Below are 18,979 nucleotides of genomic sequence, written 5' to 3'. Positions count from 1 at the left end.
AATGTGGGGACTGGCTTTAGCTCTCCTGATGGCCCCACTCCACCTCCCAGAGGAGCCCTCCAAAGGCTCTCCCCGGCTCAGGAGCTGAGGCAGCTTTGCAACTCCGCCTAGATCCGCTGGAGAGTGCGGGAGGGAGATCTGTGTGCAGCCAGGGAGAAGGACGAGCCCTAAATGATGACACTGCTCCTTGGGCTGGGAGCGACCCAGCAGAGTGAAACCGCCCCCGGGATTTCCACAAGCCACCTGGCAAGTGCTGGCTCTCCCGTTGTTCACCACAGCCTCCCAGCAGGAAGGGTGAGAATGGTCAGCTTCCTCTGGGACAGGCAGGGAACAGAGCCCTGCTTTTCCTGGGCACTCCCAGCCAGGAGCCATGCCAAGGTGAAAAGCACTTCAAGAGATTCAGGCATTTAACACAACTTTAAAAAAAAATTACAAATATTTTAATAAAATTCATTATAAGTTACAGATTCCTGGAGAACAAGCTCCAGTGTATAAAATGGGAGACAGGCTGGGAAGAGCAGGGAAAGCACCAAGAGGAACCTCTTTCCCCAGAGGAAAGAAGAAAGAGGGACAGAAAGGTTCTGACAGACATTTATTGGGGGGGAAAAAAAACCAAAAACAAACCTCTAAGAATGGTCCAGTGGATGTAGAAAGACATAACTCAGTTCATGTCCCTCTGCTCCTCCACCCTTTCAAATCCTCACCCCCAAAGGCAAGCACATATGATGAGTCCTGTTTAAGTCACATATTTTAACAGGTCCAGGTAGACCTCAGATCCAAGGACAGTCTGAAGAACTGATCTTCTGCAGCCCTGGTGCCAGCAGGGATGTCTGAGAGGCCAAGAGAAAGTCTCTTGGTTCAGGTCCTTGAGATGCACTGGCACAGTGGCACAGTGTCCTTGCTCATGTCAGATGAAGCCAAAGGGGCTGGTCCCCCATGGTAGTTGAAGTCCCTTCTGTATGGAAAGGGCATCCACCCCACAGCAGGCATTTGTGGGGCAATGGCTGCAGTCCTCAGCAGCTGCACAGCGAGAGCAGGGCCCTGACCCACAGGGCCAAGCGACAAGAACCGACAGCACAAGCGGGAAGGAGGGGTGACAGCAGGCTCAGAGCCCTCCTGCAGGGACAGGCCAGCACACAGAGCAGCCCAGAGCTTGATGCTGAGATGAAGAGCTGAAATGAAGCAGCTTCCCTACGGGGCTTTGTGGGGCCCTCCACCCCGCCAGGGCCCCTCACACAGCACACACGTCTCTCTCTCCACCCGGGTCCTCCATCCACCCCGCAAGGCACCAGGGCTGGGGAGCGACCAGCCAGGCAGGTTCCACTTCCCCACCATGCTGGAGAGGGGCAGGGGGGAAAGATGGACGCACGGAGAGATCTGAAATCCAGCCAGACCACGAGCAGGGGGAGCTTGGCCACCTGTATTTGTACATGAGGAGGTGGTGGCTGCTAGTCCAGGACAGCCATGAGGAGAAGCAGTTCCCGAAAGGCACTACCATGGCGGCCGCTGAGCCCAGACTTGTTCTTGACAACGTTGCTGATGTTTTTCAGCTGCTTGTAGCACAACTTGCATTTCTGAAGCCTGGAAAAAAAATGACAGCAGACACAGCATGAATCTTTAGTTGCCTGAGGTGTGGCTGTTCCTGCAGTGCCAGAGAAGCTACTCAAGCAGGAGAGAAAAGCCCTGAAAACAGCCTGGAAGAGGCTGAAATATGAGCACAGCTCTGCAAAAACACCAGGCATTCAGCCCAAGACAGGAGAATGGCATCCACATAAGGACTCTTTCACCCCTCTTCCCTCTTTGGCAGTACAGTCCAGGGAAAAAGCAGGTGCTGTTTTCCAAAAGCCAATTCCCAGAGAGGAGCTATCCTGTGAATGAACTCAAAATCCAGGGCCTGGCTACCAAATCATGTTTCTTCTGAGGCAGAGAGGAAAGCCACAGAGTGGTTTTATTCCCAATACTTTGTTTGGGTATGAGTCAATGCACAGAGGCAAAAGGAAAAGCAGTCCTTGGCCTTTTCCTCTGAGCAGGAGGGATTGGTGTTTGCAGACAAAGGGAAGGCATGTCCAGTCTGGTGTCTGAACCCTGATGAAAACGACAAAGCTCACCCAAGAGAAAGGTTGGTCCCAGGAGGGAACAAGTGGAAGTATGTGCCTCACCTTTCCTCTCTGCTGATGTCCACTCCAACAGAAGGTGGTGCAGCGAGGATATCTGTGATGAGTGGCAGGAATCTCTGGAGAATGAGTTTCAGGGATGTGCAGCCAGTCTGCACGTAACTGAAAAACAGAGAATTGGGTTCCACTTCAATTTCATTCCTGTCCCCCAGCACAAGCCCTCAAACAACTCCACCACCTGTAACCAGGAAGGAGAGCAACAGCCAAGTACCAACAACACATCTGAGTTCCAAAGCTTTCACAAAGAGAGCCTGTTCCAAAGGTCCTGGCACATACCCACTCAAGTGGGACCTCTCTGCTCAAGGGCAGAGATGTCCTGCCAAGGGAACCTGGCAGGAACCTCTCTCCCAGAAGAAAGGAAGAACAGAAACTCCATCTTAAGAGAGGCTGCAATTTTTTCCCCCTAAAGATGAGTTCCCAGGCTGTTGCAGGACTTCATTCCCCTTGTCCCAAGCTGACAGCTTCACTCCCAGCAGTGTGCAAAGCCCATTTGTTTTACATGACCCCTCCTGGCTGCCAGAGCTGTCTTAAATCCAACACACCTCAAACAATCCCACTATCCTGCTCTTCCTGCCCATACATACCTTCTGTATCTTTGCCCATGTACACACCTGGCAACTCCTTCATTCTTTTTCAGGTGTCATATCAGCATGATACTGTATCTGCAGTGATTTCCCAGGATTCTCCTTCAGGTACAAAATACTCAGCACAACTCCCCTATCACTACCTACACCCAGTCCCCCAAGCACACCATGCTCTTGAGACCTCACCTTTCATATTTACTTTGGAGTAGTTTTTCTATCTGTGGCAGGACTATAGTACACAAATCCAGCTTCCAGAGAGACCTGAAAAGAAAAGGAGACTGAGGCTTTACAAAGCTGAGCCTACACAAATAAGACTTCCTGGCAAATGCCCAAACAGACAGAGACACTCAAGTTCACAGAGCAAGTTCACTGACTCCCCCTCGTGAGAGAAAGTGGCAGGTTCAGACATATTTCTTTGACTCTCAGCAGAATCACTTTATGAAATCCCAATATTTTGATTTTCCTTGGCCCCAAATAACTCCAGCAGTTACTGTCACTGCAGGTGAAGATGTGACTACAAGCACATGAATTTCATGCTGCCATGGCCCACTGGACACAGGGCAGGTACATGCAGAGCTCCCAATTCCCAGCCAGGGGCTCTTGCACATCCCAGGGGCTGACCCCATCCAGGACTCACGCTTTTTGGTTGACAATATTCAAGAGATCCACGACAACAGACAGATCGTTGATTGCCACCGCAGAGTCCAGAGAGTTCTGAGAGAGAAGGGGAAGAAAAAGTCAGCTATTGCAGAGGTCAAACTGGTTAGACTAATGCAAATTAATATCTAGTGCTGCTTTTCCAAAACAAGGTAGAGGACACACAAAGTTGGCCAGAGAAGAGAATTGTCTCGTAAGATTTTCTCCATGTTTCTTTGTGACCATCCAGCTGCAGCACTCTGTGGTGCACCCCTGGGGACAAAGCTGTGAGACCCTGTGTTCTGGATGAGACAGAATCAGCCCCAGAGAAGCAAAGGGAGCTGTTCAGCTGCTCCCCTCACGAGCCTCATGCTTGCCTTGATGTCACTGGTGCTCCACACGGCGCGCACGGCGTCCAGGTTCTTGTGGCGGCTGGTGAGCACCACACACATGGTCTCGTGTCCTTTCCTGATCTGGGACATGGCCTCCTCATCCACCAGCTCTGTCTGGCTTTGGTTTTTCACAGCCTGGAAGTACAGACACCAATAACAGAGCAGGATGGCACAGAAGGGTGGGAGCATTCTCTGGCCTAGGTGAGAGCCAGTTTTGGTGCAGAGAATGTCAGTGAAAACCTTTTGAAATGGAAATGCTCAATTTGTTCTGATCTCACTTACTTGTTTCCTGCTTTTTCTACTACATCAATCACAAACATTTAAAGCTTTGGAACAAAGGTGAATTTAAAGCAAGTTTTCAAAACCAGTATGTTTTCATGAAGAAATGTTTTCACATAAACCAAATTTTTTAATGTGAAACACTTGTCTGGGAAGTGCAAGTCTTATTACAAAGTATAAATCTTACATAATTCATAGATTCTCAATCTGCTTCCTGCCCAGGCCATGCTAGAACCACTACTTCCTTTACTGACACTTAGAGTTTGGGATCATCACAATGCTCTTGTCTTCCCTCCTTTTTAGGACAAGGGAATATCCTCCCCAACAGAGACCAAGCAGCCTCCAAGAAGCAAGAGGCAGAGATTCCTGTGAAATTATTATGTACAAGTAATGGCAGACACCAATTTTTTTTATGAACCACTGTCTGGTAAATGAAATAGTTTGGTGACTGTCTCAGTCCTTGATCTCTGCTTTGGTAACAGGTTCTTCACGAGCAGAGCTCAACTCTGCTGTATTCATACCTATCACAGTGGGGCACCCCCCTTCTGATTCCACCCAACACAGACACTGGCTGGAAAACATTGTCCAGAGACACTTACTGGGAGAAAGTCAGAGGCCTTCAGACCAATGGGCTCATTCCTGGCTGCAGGAATCACTGATGGCTCTGTTCTGGTCAAAGAAGTTGAGGAGCCAATTGGTGGCTTCTGGACTGGATCAGGCTGCAGGAGAAATTGGGATAAAAGCTCTAGCAGGAACAGTCTGGCCCTAGTGTGATGACCTTCATTTCTGACCTGCTTTCTTCTCACAGCAGGGTCCTAACACAGAGGCAGTCTCCAGTTTGCTAGCATAATTTAAGAGGCAATAAAGTGTCTCTCAGGTACACACCAGATGTAATGAAGGTTTGTAAAGAACAAGGAGATGTCCCAGGAGAAGTGCCAAGTGTTGTTATTGTTATCTGAAATTAGGGCAATGGGCTGTGGCCAGCCTGAAGGCTAAAAGAGAATTCTAAAGAAGCCAGTAAAACGAATACTGGCCCATCAGCTGCTTGCACTTTTGGCAACAAAACAGCCTCTGTTCAAGCACTTGTAGAAACCTGGCACTTGCTTCTCTGGAGTGTCCCAATTTTGAGATGCAAGGAGAAGCACCACTGCAAGCACAAGCAGCAAACTAAAACAACAGAGCCTGTCAGAGGCTTGGCCTTGGTTCCACTGCTAAGGCAAGATACTTGGCAGCACAAAGCCTGGAGTTGCACTTTTACTGCCTTTCAGTGAAGGAATCAGCCTGAGCAGAAATCACAAATTCTCCAGCTCTGCACACTGTTCACAGAGGGAGCAGGAACAGCAATTCTCAGATCACACAGTACGTACAAGCTCTTGCTTTGGCAACGAGGTCTGGACATCCACAGCTTGGCTGGGCTTCACTGCTTCCTTTGCAGTTCCAGGCTCTACCAAGAGGGAGAGAAGTGGGAAAGCAGAAACTGATTGTTACTTTCAAGAATTGAGAGCAAAGGTTCTGTTTAGCTACACTGCAAGGAGTCATTTCTGCCTTAGGCAGCTCTCCCTCTTTTGAGGGCCATTAAGCCCATCCCACCAAGGGGTCATTTCCAAACTCACCATCCTCAGGAGGGGCAGGAAAGGGCTCATTTCGAGGAGGAGTTCGGCCTACAGAAAAAAATTTAAATAATAAACAAATGAAGGAGAATCCAAGGCTAAGATAAGTGGTAAGTCAACCTTGGAGCAGAGAAATCTCCAACTCCACACATGAGGGCAATCAGTGATACAACAAGCAGAGTTATCTCCTTTGGACCTTGACACTAATGCGGAGTTTAGCTAAAAGCTTTCAACCTTCATGGATAGGAGGGACAAAACTGACCCCTGTGGTTTGCTGCTGCTGTAGAAGTGTGAGACAAGACACTGTCACAACAAATGATATTAGGAAAAATCCACCTCCTGTTATGGATTAATATAAGTAAATAAAAATAATTGATATGAATTCCTCAGAAAGAGTATCTCAGTTTTATCATTTGCATAAAATGACACTGCACAATGCCTCCTAAACAACAGTCTTTGCTTTAACAAAACATTTTGCCTTTCCTTCTTTAATGAAGACTGCTGATCTTACACATATCAAAATTTGAAGTTAATAAAATTCCCCTAACACTCTATTCAGAATAGGAAGGCAACACATTTACAATGAAGCTCTGGATTTTGAGCCAGGCCTCAAACAGACATCACTGTACCCTAGTAAAGGTGCCACCTTTAAGCCATTCACCAACATGACCTGGGCATCAGTGTCCAAGCACAGGATGTTAAGGATTAGCTTTTTAAACTCTCCAGTCACAGGTGAAGTCTCTGTTACACTATGCCAAAGGCCAGTTCTATTGAATCAGTTTAGTACCCTGATCTCAAACCCAAAAACTACTCAAAAGCACAATAAACTATGGTACTGACAGATTGCATTCTTGGGCTGGAAGATCTCTTTGTAATCCTCCTGGTTCTGGATCTCAGCCCTTGATTCCTTCTCATCCCGGTCATCTTCACTGCTAGGACTGTGCCTCTCACTCTCTGAGTTGTGCTTCACTCTGCTGTGGAAAAAGAGTTCTTGTCAGGGGAAGCCATATTGTCAGAGAGAGAGAGAGCACTGAGTGTCTGGGACATTTCCTTAGAATCTTGAAACTCAACAAGGCAGATTCCCTCACCTCTGTGACTTGCTGCAGCTCGTTGAGGGCCTGTCATAGATGCGGCGAAGGGAGGAGCCTGTGGGGGTAGGTGGCACAAGAGGCTGGTCGTCCCTGATCAACCCATGAGGAATAGAATCTGACTTTGGGACTCTGCTGAGATCCACAACGAAGGAAGAGACTGTGCTTTGTGCAAAGGAAACTCCTATCTGCAGAGGCAAAAGATCAAGATAATTCACCAAGGTGCACACCAGCCCTGGTGAGAACAGGCATGATGGAGCGACCCTGAGCAACTGTGCTTGAGGACTGCCCAGTTCAGTGCTGCAGATTTTTCAACCTGAAGTTGCCAGAGATTCATGAAAGGCTTGGATAAAACTTTTACCAATCATAGTTTCTAAATACTGGTCATACTGAGCTCCAGTTCTTTCCTCCAGAAGCCTTTGCGCACACTGCAAGCCCTGACACAAGCTTACAGGTCTGAAGGCCTGCAAGAAGGCAGCAGGATTTTATCTTGTGTTTCCCAGCTGCCTACCCCCACCTCAGGAGCAGTGGCTTACCAGCTGGTTGTTGCTGATAGACAAGTCAGCTACTTTTCCCCAGTTGACCACGACCACATCAAAGCAGCGCTCTGGCTCCCAGCCGTACACGCGCAGCGAATCCTGGAAGCCGCTGTACAAGCAGCAGCCATCCGGGCTGAAGAGCACACACCTGGGAGGAAGGAAGGCAGGAGGACAATCAGGCACAGCATTCCCACCTTGCTCAGTCCTTGTGGGTCTCTGACTGCACTGAACACCTTCAGCTCTGTTCCTAACAATGAACCTTGCAATGAGGTGTTCACCTGTGCAACACCTCCAGCAGCCCAAACTTCTTCCCAGTAAAGTCTCTCTCTGAGGAAAACTCCCCTTCACCCCATCTTTAGTCTCTGCCTAGCACATTTCAGTGGGAATTTAATGTACCTGACAGGGGTTGCCTCCTCTTCAATACAGCTCACAACTTGAAACTTCTCCAAGTCCCAGAACCGAACAGTCCTGTACACACAACACAACAAAATTAATTGCTCTATAAATTACAGTAGGATCCACATTTTAAACAAAACACTAACAGTTACAGTAACCCTACCCAGAAGGCTGGTCTAAGATGCATGAATCCAGACAGAGATACTTAGAGGCCCTAAACACAGACAGGCATTTAGAGCTGACCCAGAGCTAAGAGAACACCCTGCCAGCTGAGCAGGGCTGCCTGCTGTTCACACAGGATGTCATCTGGATTAGTGAGGGGCTTGGGGCTACACATTGGTTTCTAGAGTGGCAGAAGGTGCCATCAATTTTGGATGAGAAGGGAAGAAGGGAAGATCTCCATGTTCTGCCCATCACAGATGTCATGTTCTGCTGTCTAGATGTCTGGCTCTTGCAATGGCAGGTTTGAGTTGTGTGACATTTCTCTTTGCCATGTTCCTACAAGGAAGGGCATCAGGAAATGGAACAGACATACACATTTCCCTTCTTTCTCCCTCCCCTCATGTACCTGTCAGAGCTGCCAGAAGCCAAAAGGTATTCGTTGGGATGGAATTCAACAACGTTTACTGGGCCAGTGTGTCCTGTAAACTCAAACATTAACTTCCCAGCAGTCAGATCCCACAGCTGAAAGGAGGAAAGAACAGAGACTCTTGAAGAGATTTAATGTTAGAGATTTCACTTGAGATTTCCTTGTAATGGTAAGCTTCTAACACTTCCCCACTCCATGAACAGACCCTATGAACAGACCCAAGTCTATCAAAGAAGACAATAACCAGGGAAAAAAGTACCATCCAAATAATTTAAGACTTTGTTTTGGGGTTTTTTTGCATTATCTTTTATTTTCCATGTAATTTGTCGCCTAGAAGTTTCTGTTTTATATTTAGAGACTGAGATAAAATATAGCAGTTCCATCTGTCCCCACAGACTGTATCTCAAAAATAAACAAACAAAAATCTAAAAGCTCTGAATCCCCTATCAATTCCTTCTTCCTGTGTTCTAGTCTCCACTTGGAAATGCAGTGAAATAACTGATCAGTTAATTTCATGTGAAACTGAAAATAAAATCAGTCCTTCATCCCCATCCCTCCATACTTCATGTGAAACAACTGAAGTCACTACTTCAGTCAATACTTTTCCTTCTCTTGCTCTGCTCAGTCCTGACAGTAATTTTCAGACTGATAATCACATGTCATGTGTATAACATAGAGACAGAAATTAGTTTGGTGAAGCAATGTGCTGTGGACAATTCATTATACAATGTTTACTGAGGCCAACATTCAGGTATCACAAGTCTACTGCCATCAAAACATTGATTTTTCTGTGCATAGTCTCTCCCAGTGTGTCTGCTGGATAAGGGCATTTCAACCCATGCAGCTCTTCCACAGGTGGGCCATCAGACACGATCCCCATAAGAAAACTGATCTCTGCAAAGCCACAGGGCTCAGCCAGCAGCGAGATGAACTAAGGGTATTTATGAGTGAGTGCTGGTAATGCCTGGTAGAAAGACAATCCCAGCATTCCCACGTGCCACAAGCACATAAGGAGGGTGTCACAATAAATTACCTTTACAGTGTGATCATCAGCAGCAGAGGCCACCCATTTCCCATCAGGGCTAAAGCGGAGACACCGAACTGCTTCTTTGTGACCCTGAAATGAGGAAAACAAACAGTCCTCTGGCTTTTATTTTTCAACCCTGTACATTATAATAAACCAAAACCAATTAAGTGTTTTACAGAGCTCACAGCTTGCAGACAACTGTACTCAAGGCACTACACCCAGCCACACAAAATGTATGTAATCTCTCTTACCTAGTAATTTATGCCATCAGTTTAAGTATTGTAAACACAGACCTGGCTTCACTAATAACAATCAATTCTAAATTAGATAGACATATGCTCAGAGAGAAGTGCTATGACACTTAGTGTAGTGGTTTTGGTTTCTCTGGTTTCTACATGAAATTAATATACAGCAAGTTCTTAAGGTAGAAGAAGATCCCAAAACAGAACTAACTCAGTGCAGTGCTTAGACCATTAACAAAATAAAGAAACCCTCACTGATGCTGTCCATACCCCACTGAAGCCACCCATACTATAGCACATGATACCCATTGATATCCCATAATATCCATTCCATATTCCCATACAGCTCACAGAGGCCTGCTGAGGTTTGCCAGGCCACTTCACAAATGGAGCAGATCTTATTTCCATGCTGGAAAACCAGGTAGTTCATTGTAAATAATCACATTTAGATTTGCTCACAAGTCCTCAAAAGAAAGATTTCTCCCCTCTTTGCCTGAAACCTAATGAAACATTTTACCTTGAATGTGAAGATACAGCCTTTTCTTCTTACATCCCAGAGCTACAAGGAAGAAAAGGAAATTATATGTTTAGAGCAGTATGCTGGGAGCTCAAGGGTCCTGCCAGAACAAGAGATCTCTGTGTCACCAAGCTAAGATACTGCAGAATGAACAGGCTGCTGAACCCCTGTAGGCCTTAGGGGTATTTTCTAACTCCCCAGGTGAGAATCACTCCTGGAAGGTATCTCTGACTACAGCAGCTCAGTTCTGACAGTCAAACACCACCCTGAGGAAGTTGATACAATCCACAGCAAGCAGGACATCTGTGCTTGCTGACACCAGGCCTTGGCTGGCTCCTTACTCAGAGCCACATTCCACACCAGAGGAGTCACATTCATGAGCTGGCTGTGAAAATACACACACAGATTTCACAAGCACTCACAAACACACCTGCCCACACATGGAAATGATGATGTGCAGCATCCACCAACAGCTTGACACAAAACACCTTCTGGCACTCCTCAAAACAAAGACACTGCAAGTAAAGAGCAAAATCTCTAGTGGAAGCTGGGTTTTACCTTAATGTTGGTGTCCAAAGAGCCAGATGCCACAAAGCTTCCAAAAGGATGGAAATGAAGGCTGCAGATATTCGCTTTGTGACCTGGTAGGCTACGAAGAACTGGGAACAGGAGAGGCAGAGCACAGAGAAGGAAGAGAGGGAAATATTTAATAGCTTATTTCCGCCAGACACCATGTGGAAGTGTAGCCATACTATCCCCACCATTTCATATATATTTTATATATATATATAATGTAAATATATATATATATATATCATGGAAATATACATTATTTTGTGGAAATGCCTCTGACTTTACCCCAGCAATGCAAAGAAACAGCAGTAGAAAGCCCCTGATAATGAACTTAATGACAGTCCTGTCCCTAGGTATGGATAGAACTCCAAAGATCTCCGTTCTGAAAACGAGGCAGTTGACAGGCAGTGCATCTTTCCATCTGCTAAACAGACAGTAAAATGGGCTGGAGGAGGAACAGTTTTAGCCAGGAAGTGAAGTGAAACAGTCTTGACTGCCTGCAACATTCACCTTGCAGTTATTAGAGCCTTTCCCAGGACTCTGCATCCCATCCAGGCACAGCTTCCTAAGCTCCAATATTCACCCTGGACTCCTTCAATTGCCCCTTGCAAGAACCATCATAAAGACAGGAAATGGATGCTCAGGAAGCAGGAGACAAAGAAACGATCAGTGTTTCAGCAAGTCATCAAGTAACACCCCCTGTAATTCTGGAAACCAGAAAGGACCAGTAGAACTGGTACATCATATCTCGGCAAGCAGTGACAAATGCAGAACTCAACTCTAAGAAAAACTGCTCAGATAATAACAAGGGCAATTCCTCTCCCTCATCTGTCATCTGGAACAAGCCAATGATTCCCCTGGCAGAAATTAGCTCTTGAGCCAGAGCTGGGGTGGTGATTTGCACAGACACTGGCTCATAGGTCTTCTAATAAATGCAGCCAGATCAGCTACTCCTCACAGGCAGAGCCAAACTATTCCATAACTGAACTGATTCTAACTGTCTGAATGACAAAAGTGCTTTTCAGTATTGATGCTGCCTGTGGTTTGCCTCCTTAGCCCAGTCAGTGTAAGTCTATTTTCATTACACATTCCTTCTATGAACAAGCAGCAACCAATAAGAAATATTCAATCATTTTCTGGTATTCCTGCTGGAATGCACTCAAGTGATTCATGATAGCTTTGCAAATTCATTCTAGGATTTGAGGAAAAAGCAATAAATAAAGCATGACTCAACAGTGGCCTTTACAGGATCAGAGCTTGATGAGTTAATAGCTTTTACAGTATATTAGCAATTAGGTCTTTGCCTATTTATGTAGCCATGCAAGGGCAGGAGAGCTGAAAAACTGCTTGAGGAAAAAAGAAAAGTTAGAACCTAAGAACAAGAAGTCAACAAGCAGAGGATTCCTGCAACCTAATAAACGTAAAACTTCCAATCTGGTTTGGGATCCTTTTATTAAGGTTGACATCTCTGAGCTGAGACTCTGAATACCAATTCTACATGCCTAGTTATCTGTACATGCATGGAAACTGATCTGAAATATAGATTTTGACACACTCAGGTTAAAAACGTAGAAAGTGGTGCCTCAGATCAGTGTCCTCAATACATGTCCAAATTTCTGCTGAAGCATGAATACACAGCTCTACAGCCTCAGCAGAAGGGCAAAAAGGAGATGAGGATGAAGACAAAAGTAATGCCAGGCTCCTCTTCCTTCTTAAATCAGGAACCTTCTGGGTCAGTATAGGCATTCAACATAAGGATTCCTCAAAAAGTGTGCATGAGCAGAAGCAAAAACTCATGGGCACATACCTTTGGCAGCTTCCAGGTCCCAAACTCGAATGGACCCTGACCGGGACCCTGCAACTATGAGCTTCTCATTTGGGTTCACTTGCAGGCTCTCGATGGGGCTGGTGTGGCCTGTCAAGCTCTGCAGAGAAAACCATCAGTGTCAGCCAAGAGCTGCAGGCACAGCCCTGTGTGCTGGCACTGTTCACACTCCAGGGGTGACTCTTTAGCCATGAGCTGGCTGTGCACAGTACTTTTTCCTCAGCAGCCAGCAGGATGGCAGAGCTCTCTAAAGGCCAGCACAGCACCCAGCACAGCACACCTGTCTTCCCACATTATCCCATTTTCTGGGACACACTGACTAAGTTTTAAAGGATGCATCAACAGAGACACAGGTAGTTAAACATTAGGTGCGGATGCTCAGACAAGGCTGACACATCCTTACATCATAAAAATTATGCTGTGGTAGCACAATGGCACCGTGTTTGCTCTAAATGGGTCATGTAAGTGTCATGAACCAGTTACAAAATCAAAGCAAGAGCAAAAGCAGGGCTACTTTGAAACCTTCACACAAGCAGGGAGCCACAGGTTGCTGCCAGCAATGGATGTCACAGTGATAGCACGGTGTAACACTGAAGTACTGACTTGAGGCATAAGGCAGTAATTCCATGTAGGAAGTTCCTTTCATCCTTGAGCACCCAAAAGCTTACAAATTACACCAGCATTTTGGAAAGGTTTATATTTTAGTAAACACGAGAATATTTAAAACGAGCTCTAGAAAACAAATTCCACCACTGCAGACTTTCTGCTTGCCTAATAAGCAGAATTCTCTGCTTTAGTCCATCCTCAAATGTCTTTTTAAATAGCTACACTAGCTCTGTGCCTCCCACACACATACAGAGGCTGGGAATGCCAGTTGGAAGCTGCCTGTTCTGATGGAGCTTGCCTAGGAATCCATGTGCAATTGAAATTCTCTACAAAATCCACAGTTGCAACTGCCATTAATTAGTGAGAACTAGAGCTCACACTTAAGTCACAACATTACTTGAAGAGTTCCTCTTCTCCCTCTTTCCCAACACAAACATCCATAAGCATTATAACACAAACACCAAAAATGAATTTCAGAGGACAACCCCAAAAATCAAGATTCTTTTGATATACAAGAAAGGCACAAGCAGTTTCAGTCAGTCCCTCTCTCTCAGAGCAGCAGCTCTCAGTGTCTGTGGCTCCCAGGAAGCACAGGAGAGGTGCAGCTCTGCTACCACAAAAAGGGACAGGGTCAGTCCTTCAACCTTCTTCTCTGGTAAGGTAATAGTCCAGTTTCAAACTGGAGTCATGCCACCACCAAGAGCTTGAAAAGACACTGCTAACTACACTATGCAAAAAGCACAGCTCTGCCAAAGGTGACCTTTCATACACTTAATGAACGGAAAAATAAAGTGAACAAATTCTCCTTTTAGCCCTTTTGACCTGACTTTCCTTATTTCTTTCCCACAAGGCTCACACTGGCTAGAGCAACACCTTCAACACCACAATATTATTGTGTTGTTAATTAAACAAATGACAAGAGAAGTGCTACACTTGGTTCTATACAACACCCACTCAAAGTGATGCAGGACAGATATCTGTTAAATAGATATTTATGGTGCTCTTTAGTGATCACTGCTGGGGTAACCCTACCCTTGCTAACACACTGCCACAGTTACTCCTCCCCAGCCTACAGCAAACTATTGTGGCAATCTTTATGCTGACAGCTAGGGATGGTGGCACAGGGGAGAATGCATCCTGCTGGGACTGCAAACCCCAGGCTGTAGCCTGCACTATAAAACTAGCTGCTCTTGTACAAAATTCTAATTATTTGTAGACTGGAAATATAATAAAGCACAACATTTATTATCTTTGTAAGCACTGGTCCAGCTCAAGCATTCCCACAATGTTTCTAGAGCAGCCATTTTACCAGGCAACAAATGAATTCTGTCCCTATCTTTAGCTTGAATCTGGTTACAGAGCTTTGTGTTGGCAAACTCTATTCAAAAGTCCTACAGGCTCTACCCCAACAATCTTTCCCCTCATTCTCTGCCCTCCAGACCTCAGAATTAATATTCCCATCCCCTAAAAGCTCAAAATAGATCTGTTCTTACCATGATGCAGTTGGGCTTGCTAACTGACCATATGTTGACCCGACAGTCGTCTCCTCCAGTGGCCAGCATCCGGCCTGAGCCTTTGCCCAGGACTACTGAGGATACATTGCTGCTGTGGGCCATGATCTCTTCTGCACAAAATAAAGCAAACACTTATTACAGATCAGTTACAAAAATTTTCATCCCATCCCTCCAAAAGCTTTAAAAAAACATTCTTTCTCCAGAAACACTTCTCAGTTTCCACTGGACAAGCTGCAGTAGCCCACTGCTCAGATAAGAAGTCACATTATTATCTTGCTTTGAACAGTCCTTGGCTCTGCCTGTTGTACTTAAAACATTTGCTGACCAAAGTTTCATGACTCCAGTGTTCACATGGCTGCCAAAAAGCATCTTCTAGCACTTGCAGCAGCTCAGGAGCTTTTGAAGATTTGCTCAAGTGCAAAGTGATCACAGAAAGCACTTTACCTGCAGTAATGCACAGCAGCCAGAGTGATCTAGTGAAAGGCTCTCTAATCCTGTTCTACAGAGCAGCAGCAGACAGTCCAACCTGAGAGGATCTGGCAGAGGAGCAGCAGTACAGTTTGTTACCTTATCCAGAAAAAAAGCCAGACTCAGCAGTGGAGAGAGGTGGAGTTCCCTTCCCTGAGCTTTGGCAGAGACTTTGCTACATCCCCACTAGGTAACACAGGCAAAACTGAGCACTGCAGGGCATGCAGCTGTGACAAAGGAGGGTGAATATCCATCCAAATGTGCAGAAAATAACAAATCTGATTGATGCTAAATGACTGTTAAAAACTAGGGATGCTCTGATACTGCAGCAGCAGAACTCTGTGGAAATCTCATCAAAAAGAAACCAATTCGGGTCAGAAAAAAATCTGAATGAGCATCTTTGCTTAGAAATCTCACAGTGGAATTTTAAATTCACTCAAAATTTTGGCAGGGGCTTTTGGCAGATGCATTTATCAATACCTTCATCTTACTGTTCTCTTCTTTGAAAGGTCACAGGATATGCATGTCTAATAAATATGAAACTATAAGAACAGTTTTGAGTCTGTAAAAAGGCTAGGCAGCATCAATTCAGCTTTCATTCAGATTGTCTGGGTAGGAGGAGCAATTTGATCATTTTACATGCAACATAATCCAAAAGGATTTTAGATGGCTGCAATGATAATTACAGGTACTTTGATCTCAAATTCTCAGGAGTGTTTTTTTGAAAGTAAAACTGCGCAACTTTCACTTGGGCTGGAGAAACACCTTCCAAATTACAAAGGTAACTGCGCCATAAATTACATGTGAAGGGCAAATCTGAAAATACACCTGCATTGTGTTGAAAGACCAAACTTCCACATAAAAATGCTAAAACAAAGCCAGTATGGATACACAGACTAGAAGGTACCCAAAAGTACAATTAGCATTACTAGACCAACTCACTAGTTAAAACTGCAAGGACAGATGCTAAGCATTGCTGCTGAAAAGAGTGTGTCAGCAGCTCCACTTTTTCCTCTCTTGATTTCCTTCTTAATAATATATTGCAAGTTTAAAAGTCATTGTGGAAGCATCCAACCCTCTTGGGTGATAAACTGATGTCTGCCTTGGGCACAGAGGTTCATTTGCTCTCCCACAAGTCCTTTAAACACAAAAAGTTTTTTTTTTATGAAGTTCTTGTCACCAGCTATCACCCACCAGCCCAGTAACACTGAACTCCTAATTAGCATTGCTGAAACATCCCTAACACTCAGAATGCTTTTCCTTCTAAAGATGCTAAGATGGGGCAGGGCTTAGCAAAAATGAAGATCAAGAACCTCTGACCACCTAGGGAGAATAGAGATGGACAGACTTCCAGCTTTTCCTGCAATTGAAGTCTCAGGGATGGGAAGATAACATAGTAAACTGGTTTTCTGCTCAAAAAGATACAAAATTCCTAAATCAGTAATCTCAGATGACTTCACATCAAGGACACTGTTTCTGACAGCCAGTTTCCAAAGCCCGCTCACTGACTAAAGCAACTGATCACATCCCGTTGCTTCTGAGCATTCCTCAACAGCCCCTGTGAAACAGCTCATCAGTGACCAGCTAGAAATTGATAGTCAGCAACTGTCTACCATTCCTTCAGAGGAAGGATAATGGACACGAAACCAGCAGATTCTTACTGTCCCTTGCAAAGCCATTTCAAGAGGCTGGGATACACAGGCCCTGCAAAGACCATCTCATTCCTCCTGCAGCAGAGAGCTCAGTGAACCTCCTGTAACAAGTGAGCACCAATGAAGCACAACTCCACAGAGGCTGAGTTTGGGGCCTTCTCCCTGATACTGAGGGGATGCCCCATCATAACCTGGCTCCCAAGAGTAGTTTCCATTGAATGACAGAATATTCTGAGTTGGAAAGGATCCACAAGGATTGTCAAGTCCTATTCCTGCTTGTCCTACACAGGACAATCCCCTCCTTTGCCTGACAGTATTGTCCAAATGCAAGTTTGGTGCTGTAACTACCTCCTTGGGGAGCCTGCTCCTGTGAAGAACCTTCTCCTAATACTCAACCTGAACATCCCCTGGCACAGCTCCAGATGCTCGCTCAGGTCCTTTCACTGGTCACAGACAGCAGAGATCGGAGCTGTCCCTCCAGCACACTCATGAAGAAGCTGCAGCTCATGATAAGCTCTGCCCTCAGTCTCCTCCAGGCTGAACAAGTCAAGAGACCTCAATCACTCCTTTGCATGGCTTCCCGTCTAGACCCTTCACTATATTCACAGCCCTTCTTTGGCTGCTCTCCAAAACCTTTATATCCTCCTTAAACTGTGGAGCCCAAACCTGCCCCCAGGACTCGAGGTGAGGCTGCACCAGGGCAGGGCAGAGCAGGACCATCACCTTCCTCGACGCACCCCAGGGCACTCTGCTGACTCATTTTCAACTTGACATCGACCAGGAACCCTACACCCCTTTTTGTGGGGCTGCTCTCCAGCCTCTCCTTCCTCAGTCTCTCCGTACACAGGTGCCCATCCCTCACTGCCCCGGTTGTTCTCGTACCACAGCAGAGACATGTGGGGTTAGACAGGCACTCAGTCTAGCGCTGCAGCAGCTATCCAGAAAAAATAAAGACCGTGACCCTTTGAAAACAGCAGTGACAAGGCCAAGCCATTCACTGTGCCGCTATGTTTTCCAACAGGACTTTCAGGAATCAAAAATTCCAGTCAGCAATGTAGAAAGGGCACCATATCCAGGGCAGGGATGAGGTGGCTCTGTCCCTCCCCGCTCCCAGCCGGGGCGGCTCCCCCGCCCGGCACTCACGCAGCTTCCATGCCGTCTTCGTGGTGACGGCCACAGCCATGGCTCGGTACGGCGGGCAGCGCCTTCCTCCTCCCGGCGAGGCTCCGCTCCGCTAGCGCGTCCTACGGCCAGGCCGCGCACCGGGGCTGCCCCGGCCGTCTTGCGGGCACACAGACACGGTCACGGCGAGACCCTCCTGAGAGGCGGCGCGGCGGGGGACGAGGCCTCACCGCTGATGAACATCACGGGACGGGAGCGCCGGTCGGGCCGAGGACGATCGCCTGCACGCAGGTGCCAGCGAGGCCCGGCGGTACCGCACCGGGACCCCCCGGCCGCCACCGCCCCACAACCGGCCCTTCACAACAACCCCGCGCCGCGCCGGGCGGTTGCCCGGGCTCCGCGCGCCGCTCGGCCAATGGGGAGCGAGGGCGGGGTGGTTGCCATGGTGACGGCAGCGCGGCCGCCACTCGCGGAGCGGCTTCTTGGCGGAGCCCCGCGGGCGCGGCCAATGAGGAGGCGGCGCTCGGGATGGGGGCCGCCATTTTGCGGGGCCGCCCTGAGGGGCGGGGGCCGGGCTGCTCCTGCCCTGCGGATCCTGCCCTGCGGATCCTGCAGCCTCTCCGGAGCTTCTGGGAGGGCGGCCGGGGTCTTTCCCGGGCCTTGTAGCTCCTGGGCCGCCGTGTCCCTTTAGGCGGTTCACGGATGTCGTGGGCACAGCCCCGGTGGGAGCGCGACTCCTGTGAGGCTTCTCTGTCGGACCGCTTGTGCGTGTTTCTCGCTGTCTTTGAAACCAATTACTCCATCAACTGAGAAAAATCAAATTAATTTGACGCTGCTCCTTGATAACGACCCAAGATTGCAGGCTGAATTTCAAGGATCATATCCTTCAAGACCAGGAGCGATGCATGCCGAGGGAAATCGGGCAGGAATGGCAGGAAACCTTCGTGGATGGATAAGGAGCTGCCGAGCAGCAGAGAAAAAAAAAAAAAAGAAGACTACTGTAGAAAATAAGATTTTTTTTTTTCCTCATCTAGGAAAAAAGCTTTCAAGAAGTGGAAATGAGGACAGGTGGCCTTGGAGGACTTCAGAGAAATCCCCTGGCCAGGGGAATTGCGGCTAAATGATCTTTAAGGACCATTTCAACCC

The 18,979-nt window shown here is 46.9% G+C and overlaps 1 protein-coding gene across 2 annotated transcripts; it reads right to left on the bottom strand.

Moving 5' to 3' along the window:
• Window positions 1-579: 579 nt before the first annotated feature.
• On the bottom strand, window positions 580-18,214 carry KATNB1 (katanin regulatory subunit B1). 2 transcript variants are annotated; one of them, XM_033069402.2, is made up of 19 exons: window positions 17,855-18,214; window positions 14,571-14,701; window positions 12,454-12,571; window positions 10,632-10,732; window positions 10,074-10,115; window positions 9,321-9,404; window positions 8,267-8,382; window positions 7,699-7,770; window positions 7,300-7,450; window positions 6,764-6,951; window positions 6,516-6,646; window positions 5,679-5,726; window positions 5,433-5,509; window positions 4,665-4,784; window positions 3,772-3,921; window positions 3,396-3,472; window positions 2,945-3,019; window positions 2,160-2,276; window positions 580-1,581 (listed from the first exon to the last, which is right to left on the bottom strand). In XM_033069402.2, the coding sequence occupies exons 1-19, from the start codon at window positions 17,892-17,894 to the stop codon at window positions 1,449-1,451; spliced, it is 1,971 nt and encodes a 656-aa protein (XP_032925293.1). In that variant the 5' UTR covers window positions 17,895-18,214; the 3' UTR covers window positions 580-1,448. The 2 variants fall into 2 exon arrangements, with proteins under 2 accessions (XP_032925293.1, XP_032925292.1); XM_033069401.2 differs by having other exon boundaries at window positions 6,516-6,649; window positions 17,855-18,213.
• Window positions 18,215-18,979: the final 765 nt, after the last annotated feature.

The sequence above is a fragment of the Catharus ustulatus genome, chromosome 11 (genome assembly GCF_009819885.2).
Source record: "Catharus ustulatus isolate bCatUst1 chromosome 11, bCatUst1.pri.v2, whole genome shotgun sequence".
Classification (NCBI taxonomy): domain Eukaryota; kingdom Metazoa; phylum Chordata; class Aves; order Passeriformes; family Turdidae; genus Catharus; species Catharus ustulatus.
Note: the sequence above shows the minus strand (reverse complement) of the source record. Positions and strands in the feature narration are given on the sequence as shown.

Coding starts and splice junctions, on each gene's coding strand:
- KATNB1 (XM_033069401.2), bottom strand. CDS start 17,894: ATGGCTGTGGCCGTCACCACGAAGACGGCATGGAAGCTGC. Junction 10,733..12,453: donor GGACCTGGAAGCTGCCAAAG/GTATGTGCCCAT, acceptor TCCTGTTCCCAG/TTCTTCGTAGCCTACCAGGT. Junction 3,473..3,771: donor GGAGCACCAGTGACATCAAG/GCAAGCATGAGG, acceptor CTTCTCTCTCAG/AACTCTCTGGACTCTGCGGT.